Source organism: Cardiocondyla obscurior, linkage group LG16 (genome assembly GCF_019399895.1).
Source record: "Cardiocondyla obscurior isolate alpha-2009 linkage group LG16, Cobs3.1, whole genome shotgun sequence".
In the NCBI taxonomy this organism is placed as follows: Eukaryota; Metazoa; Arthropoda; class Insecta; order Hymenoptera; family Formicidae; genus Cardiocondyla; species Cardiocondyla obscurior.
The window spans coordinates 3,516,249-3,529,849 of NC_091879.1; the positions used below are offsets into that span (position 1 = coordinate 3,516,249).

Genomic DNA, 13,601 nt, shown 5'->3' on the forward strand with positions numbered 1-13,601 from the left:
GAGTGATAATGGCGGCAGTCTTACAATTAGCCAGCAGGCACACGATTATTAGATTCGCAATGCTGTCTGCACAGATGCTGCTAAGTTCCCGTTGCATTTTCCGACGAGAAAACAGGGTCGCGCATCAAATAATGCGGAATATTAAAGGGGAATGCTGAAGAAATAAAGATCGGCCATCGAGCCGGAAAATGCACGTTGCCGTAAAAAATATAAAAATTAAAAATGTCGGTAATTATCAATGTTTTTATACCGCTTCCCTCATTATCGCTGGGCCCGGAATATTAACGTGTATGTACACATTGTATAAATCTACCCGTGTAATCCCCGCATAGTATGCGAGGGGACCAATTAACATCGCGGAAAAGCGGCAATGTATCTTGACTCCGAGACCGGAGCTTATCTCTCACATCTGCGCTATTTCTTTTTATTACGAATGTGATTAAATATACAGAATATTCCACGGAACGTGTCGCCCCCGAGAGCTATAGGTGAGAAGTTAGAATTGAAAATGCAAAGTCGTATAAAATTTAAAAAATTATATCCGATGTTAGCTTTTTTTCTTTACAAGTAAGGTGTACTCTAAATCGATGTAATCGATCTAACGCTTCTTTCGCTTTTATTGTTTGCAGATACCGCAAATAAGTTATGCCTCCACCAGTACAGAACTCTCAGATAAAAGTCGATTCGAGTACTTCAGTAGGGTGGTGCCGCCGGATAATTTTCAGGCCCAGGCGATTGTCGAAGTCATCCATCTGCTTGGATGGAAATACGTTTCTACGGTCGCTGTCGAAGGCGAATACGGTGAGAAGGTAAGTGTTGTTTCAAACAGCTGCTATTTTCGAAGCATAAGAATGAAATTCGTTAAAAAGAAAAAAAAGTTTTTAGTAGTTATTGTAATGTAATATTTTTTTTTATCTTTAGTGCAATTTTATTAAACTGTTCTCAAACATAAATAACGTTTAAAGCCTATAATTACGCCAGAAATTGATTAAAATGCGACATTAAATTAAACATATAACGCGATGTAACATTTGATTGCAGCTTTTCATAGAATTGCATTAACGCCACGTCAGATAATTATTATTATAACAGTGGTAATTATGATATGAGATTTTGTGCGACCGCGTTAATAAGCAGAAATGAAACTAATTGCACAATCAAGCAAAAAGCTTAATATTAAAGTGCTACCCGCGCTGCTTAAATTAGGCGATTAATATGCGGCGATAGTAGCCCGCGTAAAGAGATTACCACAGCAATCCAATCTTACGAAAATTTCAGAAAGTAAAAAATGCATGAAAAAAAGAAGAAAAAAAAGAATTATCACGAAAATGCGGCAATACTTAGACCGGTATTCACAGTCGGTTCTTCTCTCAAGATCTTGAGAAATGCCTTAAGACGATAATACACGGCTCTGTGGCTTAAAATCAAATAAGACTAAAGACAATCTTAAATACATATAAGAGCTGACTATGAATACCGGCCTTAGATCTTCATATCTCTCATTTAAAAAAGAAAGAGCACTGCGTTTGTCGTCGGTGATTATTAAACGCGTGCCCAGTTTAAAAATCACGAGAGCGCTTATTTATCGTTTCAATTATTAATTTATTGCAACGTGCGTGAGATATTGCGTGGATGAATGTTTCGCCCGGTGTGCCTGCGAAGCGTAATAAATTCTCGCGACTTTATTACGCCGTGAAACACGTCAATAATACTTGCGGTTGCAACACGTTGTCTCGTATTCCCGCGGGCTCCTCCGGTCGTCTTTTCTCCTATTTTCACCTACATACACGCAGTCGAATATATCACGAAATACAGGGCACTATCGCGAAGACAAGCCAGCCGCATTGATATATCTATCGCGTATATGTCATTTGGTGAGAAATGTGAGAGACAGGTGGAGTTCATCCCGGTGATCGGCCGTATCGTATTTCGTCTCGACAATTGTACAGTGACAGACGCATAAGATAGATTGTGTCGGCGAACTAAATTTATAATGTTAAACACGTCGAATTAACCCTACCGCTCGGTTCAATATTATACAATGTAAAAAAAAGTCGATTATCAGACTGTTTCAAGCTAAGCACTGTTGCCGCAAACGTTTCTTTAAATACACGTAAGATTTTAATCGAGATTTATGTTTTAATCTTGATACAACATTGGGGTTTGCTTAACGTAAAGTGTACAACGAAATTTAATAAACTGTGAAAAGAAGTTTCTTTTGTAAAAAAAAAAAAAGAAAAGAAAAAAGGAGAGAAAAAAAACTCTGGGAAAGTAGAAACTTTGCCGTTGCTTTATATTATCTTCGTACACCACAACCTAACCGTCTTTTACTTAATGATCGCGATATTTCATGCAAATTTAGGAAATTTATTGTCGATAACGAACGGCCGTGGATAAATATAGATCGGTTAGGTGCATTCTGAAATACTGTACTTTTCGTTATATTCCAATAGTTTGCGAAGAAAACAGATTCGCGTGCTACAGCTGAAATTCGATTTCTCGTCAGATGGACGGGCAATTTATTTGCGGCTGAAACTCTATTTTCAGGGCATCGCCAGTTTCATTGCTCTCTCGTCGGAGTATAACATCTGTGTCGCAGTCAGCGAGAAGATCCTGAGAAACTCCAGGACCGAGGATTTTGATAGAATAATCGAACGGCTGAGCTCGAAGCACAACGCCAGGGGAGTCATAATATTCGTCGACGAGGATAACATAAGGTAGGATTAATTTCACGTACTCTTTTGCATTTAAATAAGGTTGTCACTGTATAAAATATCGTATGAGAGTGCACATTGCAAAAAGTACGATTGTTAAAATCTATCTTGCATGAAACATGCGGCGTGCGCTTGCTTTATTTATTTTTCCTCTCCGCACCCGGACCAGAAAAATGGAATTACTGGACTGCAAGGGGAATATTTTTTTTTTAACTGTTTCTATCGTACATTCTTTATTAAGCAAAATGTTCTCAAACATCGGAACAAATTACAATTTTTGTGCAACTTATTTTTATTACGTACAATGCCCTCGCGGTGCTCATTAAATTAAAAAGCAAAAGAAAAAGAAAAGACACATATTCGACGCAAGAGTTAAAAATCTAAATATTAAAACGTACTGAATATTTTTTATACATTATAATAACCGACTTTCAATTATACATTGTATATTTAAATTTAAAAGTTCCAATATTTTTCTTCTGCCGAACTACATTTGATTGTTTAATTAATAGAAAATTATTTTACAAGAACATGAATCGGAAAATTTAAGGCATGTTAAAATAATTAAAAAAAAAAAAAAAAAAAGAAGAAGATTAATTTAAAGGAGTATTATTTTAAAACGATTAACATCGTATTTTACAATCGATTTAATTTCGATAATGTATATTTAAGCCACGGCACAATCAAGCAGCGATATTTGCTCCAAATTTCTACGTCAAAACCTCTCGCATAATGACGTAATACCCAGTGGATAATGTGGAACGTGTAATTTCCGATTATCCTGAAACCTAATGTAATATCGGCAGAAATAATATTGAATTAGGAAGATGATTGTCGCAATTAGCGACCATTTATTTATATATTTAAACGTGCCTGCGCGAGTAGTCGCGTGCGTACACGCTGTAATCTAATTACGAGTTATAATTAACACCAGGCGAAACAAATGTTTTGCCGAATACTTTCCCGAAATAAATTCTGAAAGTAAACTTGCGGAATGAAATTTTACGCCCGGATTATTCGTTCGGCGAACGAAGCGTTTGGTTTTCGAAAACGACGTGTGTTCTCCTACGACGAGTTAAGAATGCTGATTAGGGAAGACAATCTCATTTAAAACGCGAAGCCTCGCCGTGCTGCTGTTATTGCCGGCATGCGATGGTCCACGCCACATAGTGTAAATCGACCTTACGAGTGAATCAAGGCGTAACCAAGCGGACGAGATAACAGGCGGCGATTAATCTTCTGCTCTAAAAAGTCGATATTAGTTAGTTAGCTTTTAGAGGCAGGTAAAAGATAATTGAAGGCGAGCGCATGACAAATTTCCTCGCGTTAACGATTCAAAATTCTGGCCGTGCAAATTGATTAAAAAGATAAACGTCCGATATCGCTACAATTAGATCTTACTCGGCAGAATAAATTTAATGACACATAAAGATATATTTTAATGTTTGAATCAAAGAATATACTTTTCAGTAATTTTTTTTTTTTTTTTTTCTTTTTCTTTTTCTTCTTTTTCTAATTCGTGAAAAGGTAAAGCAACTTATAGCTTAATGACGCTGCGAATTACGGACTAGAATATCTCGGTGGAACTTAGTACCTCGCTTTTTGCGTTCTTGTGTTTTGAGAATGCCGCAGCGCGCGCGTTTCTTCGCCGTAAAAAGAAATGCAAAACCGCCCGATATTCATCGCGCAATCCTCGGTTACTTTGAATACAAAGAAACCAACACCGAATTAAATGTCGAGCAGCTGCGACGAGCAGTTGCAAGAGTGCATTTCTCACCCGCGTTCGATAACAGGAAAATAATGGAGGTCTCGCTACTTGTACAGTACGCAAGAAACATATGATAAAACGTGCCTATCAGGCTTTTGCAGTTGACAGTGCCGAGCAAGATGAGCCAGCTTTTATTAAAGAAACAGTAGGTAATTTAAATGAAATTAAAACGAAAGAAAATGGGAATTGTTTCTCGTTACGGTTTTGTAAATATATTAAAAAATTCATGAAAAATCGATTTCTCGTATCAAGAAGATATTTAAAAAAACCACGTGAAAAAATTAATACGCGTTTTAAACGTTTACAGAAAAAGGATTTTCTTTATTTAATTATAAGATTTATATTAATCCAATTTTATAGTCTTGTTTAATTTTTTTTTTTTTTTTTTACGTATAATCGTACAGAGTAAATTCAATTCCGCGTACAATGTTACTTTCAATGAATTGTGCACTGGGAATTACATTTTCCAATAGTCATCAGCATAAAAGTAGTGGAACTTCACGGATACTCTTCACATAATATGTATGTGAATATACATATTAGCATATCAAGCAGTATCACGGTTCGTTAACAGCCAGTGCTTGAAACTCTAGTACTCTAGATCGCATAAATTTTCTAATCGTATGAAGAGACTGAACATTTTCTAAATACGTTTTCTAAACGTGCTCGTTATTTTTCTGGGAGGGAAGAAAAAAAAAAAAAAAAAAGAAACAAACTTGGCTGAGATTAATAAATTAATATTAAATTCTTATATTCGCGAAGAGATATTTTTTATTAATTCAATTTTTATTTAAACATCGTGCATTGTAGCGAATAATTCAACTGAAGCTCGGGCAGATCCCCCGCTGGATTAATCGAAATGCGTGCCGAGAACGATTATTTTTCCCCGGTCCTTCTTCAGACATCAATATTTTAACAAAATCGCCCGGCTCGCTCTTTTTTTTTCCCCCCCTTTGACGTCCGTGATGTACAGCACCGCGGTCCTCCTCGCCCGTTTCATTTTTCTCTTTCGTAAATGTCGATGTTGCAAAACTGTGCTCGGGCCCGCTTTTCTTTTTCGCTGCCGCGCGAGTGACGTAAATGCGGACGTAGCGCGAAGAAGAAGCACAGGCGACTCGACGCGAATCAGCTTAACCGCTTCAGCCAGCGATTCGCGAAATGTTCACCGACGTGCTCTTCTCGCCCCTGTTACGTAAAGTCCGTTGAAATCGTGATGCATGGCCTCTCTTCCCCGGGTTTATTCCCCATTTGCCGCGAGAGACCCGTGGATAATCGCCCCCTTACACGTGTTTCGCGTGTCAATTCAAAGGCGACATATTTCAGCCCCCGGTTCTCTCGCTCGGTCTCGCCCAGAGATTTGCTCTCTCCGTGTGAAACTTTCAATTAACGCTAAATGCCAAGACTCGCTCTCGCTCGCGAACTTTCCGCGTCGCGGGAGCGCAGACAACTCGTGATTAGTTTCCCCTCAGGAGCAACGATCGCGCGAAGGTAACACGTAAAGAATTAATGGTATCTGCGGTATTTCCAAGTTTCCCATGAAAATGTCTTGGCGATAAATCTTTCCCTGCCTCCCCTGCTGCTTTCTCGCTTTTTTTTCCCACGTCGTTGTATTTATTGTGCAAAAATATATGTGTTGGAATACCACGACGCTTTTCCGGAAAAGTATCTCTTCGATATGTTAATTTTTTTTTTTTCTTTTCTTCCTCTCTCTATCTTTCTTTTTAATAAAAACTTTTATCGCGATTGCTCTTTGCTAAAGTTATTGACAAAAAAAGCTGTACTTATTTCTCAGATCATTTTTCTTATGATTTATATCGTCACTTTGGGTGCAAGTACTGCTAGTCTTCGCAATCTATCTTTATACTGTTATTTAAAAGCGTGCAAGTTAGATACGTAATTGAGTGCGAAGTTAGTTTATGAGCTAATACATCATGTACGTGACTTTTATTATTCGACTTGCGCCCCGCATTCCGTACGGTTCAGTTGGCGCGTTTCATATATGTATCATGTTGCCCAAGCGAAAATTTGTCCTAATCGATCAGAATTTCGTTCACCCGCCGGATGCATCTCAACGAAAAGGGGAAAGGGATTTCCGGTCAGCATCGCCGTCGAAGGGTTTGAGATTTCTCTCTCCCTCTCTGTCATCTTCACGTCTCTTATCTTCTCTTCTTCTCCCCTTTCTATCTATCCATCTATCTCGCTACTCCGATGATGTATTGAACGGAAATTTTTTCTTTTTTTTTTCCCTTCTCGAAAGAAGCGCTCGGCTGTCTATTTAAAGCAACGAGACTTTATTGCGCGTTCAAGAGGAAACAATACATTATCGAGCAACCACCTAGCACAGATATCAGTCGATGTTTCCGCGGGCAATGAAATTTTTGGCGCGCCGCCAAAGGTTGGAAGAAACGTTGGCGTTAACGTCGAAAAACCTTTGAAATGTTTCTTCGCGCATAACTCACGCTACTGTCGGCCACCGTGCGTTAATAAAGAGAACACCGGTTACTCTTTAAAGGTTTTTTTTTCCCTTCTCTTATAGCAACTTGGCTCGATGAAAAAATAACCTTTTTATCGAGAAAGATCACGGAAGGTCAGGCCAGCAACAAAAATTTACAGAAACGTCGAATCAAAAGGCAGTTCTGGTATCGGACATAATTTTATTCAAATTTTGTTTTTTAAAGGGAAGAATTTTATCGGAATTTTATCTCTTTTATTCCGTTTTAAACACGCATTTTTGTACAACTTGAATCCGCCCGTTATTTTTGCGCTACGGGCTGGTCAAAATGCTTTAAAAAATTTCGAATGTAATTTCGTAAAATATTTCCAAAGTTCTCTGATCGCGCCACCGACATAATCCAACAATGCCCGACTCTTTTTGCGCAATCCGTTCGAAACTGGTCAAACTTTCCGCCGAGGGAGGAAGGCTCGGTTGTACATTTCTCGTTTCCTTCCCCTTACCGGAAGCAGGGAGCAGAAGTGAATAGTTATTGCCGGTAGCGATCCGAATTCATGACCTCGATATATCGTAATAAGATCGATCGCCGGCCTTTGTGTGCTTGCACTTTGCTTTATTCTACACTATATCGCCAACTTTTATGAGTTTCCCTTCAGTATCTTAAAAATAAACAGCGTGTCCCTCTCGACATCGCGCAGCATCGCGAAAGTGGAATTTTTCGTGCCTCTCACGTTTTCGAAGGAATTAATAATTATAAATATTAATCAATACACGAGTCACCGAGCATTTCTTACCTAATACTCGGCACGCCTTGAAAGCCCTTCGTTACAGGATGAAACGACGTAAATCGAGCAACGGCGTTTTGGAAAAAAAAAAAAAAAAATAGGGGAAAAAAAAATGAAATAAATAAAACGAAGAAGCGGCGCCGTTGATGTAAACACGCGAACAAGCGACACTATTTTTCCGAGCTTACGCGAATTAACGAGATAACGATCGGTCGCAGATTCCCGCTGCTCCATCGGCGTGTCGCGTCGAGCACTATGTCCTCTCGGTTGCTTACGATCCCCCAGCTTGATCGTCGCGAAGCAAATAATTGACTTCTAGACCGAGTTTCCCGACGCCGGAGAAAAGCCATTACCGGAACGATTCGATTTCCATGGACCGATAAGTTGATATCGATCTGCGGCTCGCTGCCGATGCTTCTTCCGTCGATATCTTTCCGGATTAACGCGATTAAATCCCATCACGATTCCTTGGGGCTTAAGTTGCCGGTGTAATGCGAAGGCTCAGCTTTTTGTCGATTTTCTTATTGCCGCGATCAAGTTAAGACGAGACCGAGTTGAGAACTGACTTGAATCTCCCTCGCTGAAACAATGAGAACGAACGTCGTGCAGCGTGTTAATTATTCTCGTCGAAATTTTTATATTACTAAGAAAATATAAATAATCCAATTTGATCAATTTTGAAGAATATTCAACCGTCAATGATTGGCGTGTCTACGTTTCGCGACTAATTATTGATTAATACATAAATGATAAGGATTGTTAATTAAACGATTTTCAGATTTTTTAGCTCTTTAAATATATATGTATATATTTTTTTTTTTTTATTATACCATTGCGCTAAAAATAAGAGAAACGTAGGGTATAATGTCTTGTAATCATGCAGATTTAGTTAACTGATTGCGAGATACGTAGCGGATCCTATTGTACTTGGTGAGTTAATGGTGGCTGGCGTTCGTCGTTGCTCATAATTCATCTATCCTTATCACGCGGCTTATCTTGTTGCAGGAAGCTGCTTCAGGCAACAGTAAGGGCCAATCGCACGGGCCATTTCATGTGGGTGGGTAGTGATTCGTGGGGCGCCAAAGTTCATCCCGTTCGAGATCAAGAGTTCGCGGCCGAGGGTGCCATCACTATCCTGCCGTATAGAAATGCTCTGAAAGGTAAAAAGACTTCGCCACGCTTTTCGAATCGTTATCGACTTAACTGGAAGGGCTTCGAAACGTATTTTACGTAGTCACTGACGAGTTAGAGATCGGGTTTTTGGATTACAGGATAAATAATGAAATAAAATTATTATCGTTTCAAGGATGGATGGCATTTTAATTCGTTAAAATACTAAAATTTATTTGATTAAAAATTAGTTTTAATAATGTATTAAATAATTAAATTTTGTTAACGTTTTATTTGTCCTCAACATAACTGATACGGTTTACCGAGCCACAATTGAAATTCCTTGTTACCGCGGCTGCTTACTGTGCAACTTTGTTGCCGCGGTAGCGATATCGTCTCAACTTTGGCTTGACGTTCATTAATCTCGCGTGACAAGTGAGTAATATTTTCCTCTTCCGATTATGTCGCGTTACAACCCAACTCCTGGGTTAGCATTAGTAGACCGAAGAAATGACGCAACGGGCGGCATTTCTGTTTTGCCAAGTAATTAACGGCAGGCGTATACCGTGCCTTCGTTAGCCGGGGCTAAATTACTAGAAATTATGGCCTACCAAGTATCAAAAAAGATAAATGCCATCATTAGGGTGTTCATTAATTCTATGAACCGACGGATCCTCGAGGGGTGACAAGATATAACAGATAATTTTCCTGATTGCCACAATTGCCAATTTATCCGTTACAATTTTCCGAAATAAATGCAAACGCTAGATTAAATTTTGGGAAATTAAGCCTTCTTATTTCAATTTCTCGGCAATAAAAGGGCGATACGTTTGTAACAACGAGCAATCGGTAGCGCCGACACGATTGTACGAAACGCGGTACGATTCTGATATTTCCAGGCTTCGACGACTATTACTTGAGCTTACGGCCGAGGATAGGCGACGAATGCAGCGGGCAGACGGAAAGCAATGTTCCCCATAAAATCCAGAAGGAGAAGATAGTTAACTGCCGAAATATCTGGTTCCGAGAGTTTTGGTCGCAGCATCACAAGTGCACTTTCAGCGCGAACGCATCGAGTAGCGTGAGACGCTGCACCGGCGAGGAAAACCTCATCGATTATGAACAGGAGGGTCTGGTGCCTTTTGTCGGTAACGTACCAATTTATTCCACCGTGTATTGAGATTTTTTTATTTCCTCAAACGTCTTACTTTATTTTAACGTCGCGTTAAAGAAAAAGCGACGACAGCCAATTTATATTAATGTATTTCTTCGAAGCGTGCACAGGCTCGCTTGTGTCAAGCTGACAGAAAGTGGCAAGCGGTTATATAATTATAATACGATAAGAAAGACGCTATTCATGGGGGGCTTTTATATTTGTCATCTCGCCGTGCTTGAGCGCGCAAGAAACTCAACCCCTGTCACTCGTCAAAATATAATTGCCTTCTATTTAAAAATTATTATTATATAATCGCGGCGTTTTAGTATTAACAAAATTTTTTTTTATTTTTTTTAATCGTAGAATATTTTAAGAAACTTGTTGGTGGGTTTTTCAATGACTAAGACGTCGTCCTGCACACGGAATTCAACTCGCTGAGAATGTAGAACGGAAGTAAATTAATCCAGGACGGTTAACTATTCATAAGCATTCGCTGGTGAACAACTAGCCGACTGTATTTTGCGACCCATTAAATCGCGTACTTTCCGACGGGGTTGAAAATCGAACGAGCTTTTCGCGACGAGCTCGTAGTGCAAGGGACGCGATATGGGAAGGAAAGTCGGTGGCGAGCCAAAACTAAGCAATTTTCTCCGGCTATGGTTTTTGGGTTAACAAACATGTCTGGCAGCGTGTGAAAAGTTGCACGAAATCAACCGTCACGTTTCCCCAGATTCCATTTATGTTCCCTTCTCTTCCTCCCTCGTTTCTCACGTTCTATTTTCTTGCGAGATAAATGACGGAGTCTTGTCGAGCGCGAAGCGATCGGAAACTCTTTACGTTCGAGTGCATCGCGATAGTGATAAATCTTACTAGCACGCCACGTCAGGCAACAATTTGCGCTTGATATTTTCTTTATCCATGAATAAATAAATAGCGACGACGTTCCCCCCCATTGCGCTACGTGAAAACCCTCGAAGTGGATTAAAGAATAAAAATGTCTGATTGCGCGAAGTACCTATCTTGCAAATTAAACCAAAATTCAACTCACATTTCGTTGCGAAAAATGAGACAAGTAAGATTGTAGAAACAGGACAATGTACGCGATCTCTCATTTAATCTAGAAAAATAATTTAATCCCTCTCTTCTTTTTTTTTTTTTTTTTTTTTAATCCTTACAGTTATTTGCGAAGGTAGAACAATTTCTTTCTCATAGGTAGTAATATATTTAATTAAAAAAAAAAAAAAAATACGATATAAAGTACTCGTTAAATTTTACAAAGCTCTTAAGGTCTCGACAGACTGTGACACGGTTGTTTATTTTACAGTGGATGCAGTTTACGCCATGGCACACGGTGTTCATAGTGTTATCGAGGAAGAATGTGTTAACAATTTGGGTACACCGCATTATTTATGCGAGTCGCTCGTACCAGCACCTGACGGCCCAACTCTTCTCCAGCATATTCGTAACGTCAGTTTTATCGGTGAGTCCGAACCGTTCTTTAAGAATAAATTTCCAGCTTAACGCTCAATTTACCTTCTAAGTAAAATCTAAGAGCCGCGAAAAACCGGCTGGCTCACGTGCTATTAATTTGCGGCGATTCCGCGCACGTCGGGGAGAGCGATAGAGCCACATCACCTCCCGCGGCGAGTAATCCGGTCAGTGACGTCAGAGAGCTGCGATCCCGACACCTCATCAATATTGCAATTAAAGCATTTTCTCTGATTTAATGGACAACGTAACACTTTCACGTTGATGCAATTAAGACTGCTCCTCGTTACGGCGCGCTATCAAATGGCAATGCGATTATCTTCTAACTGGCCGTTCGACGATCGGCATCGGCCGAGAGATTTATCCCCGGCGATATTGCATAACGGTTTCGAACTTACTTTTCTCCTTTCCCTCCACCCGCGGAATTTTCCAATAATTTCGTAACATCGCTACCTCGTCTTTCAATCCCGCGCGCCTAATCCTTTGTTCGCTTTTAATTCGCGAGGTATTCGCCCGCGCTTTACGAGAAATTTATATATCGGGATATCCCGCTTCAATAGCTCCTATCAATATTAATAGTATAAATAGAGCGTGAGCTGTAAAATGTTCGAAATCTATAGGCATCCGCAAGGTAATTCTGAAATTTGTGGAGAAAGAGCGCAGTATCGAGAGGGAAAAATAAATAAAAAAGGGTGTCGATTATTATGGAATTAGCTGAATCTGCCGCGTTCGATGGCGCTTAATTACATGCTGCGTGATGGGTAACATTCAACGTTACCGCAAATCTCACAGCAAACAGCCGCGAATAAAGACAGCGTTCTTTATTTATGTTTGCAGATTGTTTTCGATAATTGAGTTTCGTAAAAAGAAACTTTGTGCAGCCGCCACTGGTAAACTTCGAAAAGAGTTTGGTTTAAACTTCGACTTATCTGGGCTCTTTCTCCTTTTCTCTCACTCTTCCACCAACCATCTTTCTCTCTCTAATCTATATAATCTATACGATTCTTTCGTTCTTTCTTTAGGGCTATGCATTTCTAATACAGAAATTCCCTTTCTGTCCGCAACATTTTCGCAAGTATTTCGGCAGTAAAACCGACCGTAGTTCTGAAACAAAATCTCAGCTCGATATTACCCTTGTTATCTTGTTACTTCAGTCGACTTCCGATTATTTTATCTCTTATTTATTACGCCATAAATAACATTTTTACGAAAAGTAAAACAAATTTTCAACAAGTCTGCTTAATAAAAAAAAATAAAAAAAAAGTAAAATTCTACCGCAACTTTTCTCTCGGGAAATTGAGTTTCGTTTATTCAAAAGTGCTGAGAAACGCCGCCAGCCGAAAGCAAATATTATTCAAATAATGTGAAATATACATGTGGGCGGAAGCGAGTGATTCGCTGCGTTACATACATGGCAACTTCGGTTCGATTACGTTTGAGAGCGAAACTTTTTTCTTTTTTCTTTCTTTTTTTTTTCCTCAAACGAAATCGCGCAACTCGCCTCGGGAATAACGCGATAGCAGCTCGTCGTTTAAATGGCTGCGATTTAAATTACGGATCTCCAGCTGATAATCTGCAGCGGGCGAGATGTATAATTTCACCGATAACGCCGGTCGTCGCTGTAATGACGATAACGATAACTCTGTACAAACGCCGTGGACTTGTTTGAAGCGTTTTGTCAACGGGTTTCTCGCAAATCTGGCGCGCTCACGTGCGCGGAATAACAATGTACATGTATTTTCCTTTGTCGAATTTATTTACTAGCCCCGGCTACAATCCGGCACTTATTTATACCCCATTATATATGCACTTGCACACATTGCTACGAAAGACAAATAAATTCCGCGAACGAATTTTTGCATCGCGCTAAATGCACGTGCTTTCGTTATCGCACGTTTCTCTTTGTTGAAGAAAAAAAAACAAAGAAAAAAAAAGAATAAATCGCAATAATAGCAATAATTTAATAGACCAGCGAGAAGTATTCCCTCTCACGTATTCCCATTACATTTGATGAATCGACTAATAAGTTTATCGAATAAGCGGAGATGATTGTGAGACGCCCTGGATTTTTGTTGATTACCAAGGGATCCCTCACTCATAATTCTTTTATATTATACGTATACATTTT

At 39.4% G+C, this 13,601-nt stretch overlaps 1 protein-coding gene across 2 annotated transcripts in view; it reads left to right on the forward strand.

Moving 5' to 3' along the window:
* LOC139108865 (metabotropic glutamate receptor 8) overlaps positions 1–13,601 on the forward strand; it is a 59,912-nt gene that overhangs the window by 37,922 nt on the left and 8,389 nt on the right. For both annotated transcript variants that reach the window (XM_070667505.1, XM_070667506.1), the window contains exons 5-9: positions 630–809; positions 2,548–2,717; positions 8,725–8,879; positions 9,729–9,977; positions 11,310–11,465. In XM_070667505.1, the coding sequence (XP_070523606.1) occupies positions 630–809; positions 2,548–2,717; positions 8,725–8,879; positions 9,729–9,977; positions 11,310–11,465 (910 nt within the window). The remainder of the gene's footprint in view (positions 1–629; positions 810–2,547; positions 2,718–8,724; positions 8,880–9,728; positions 9,978–11,309; positions 11,466–13,601) is intronic.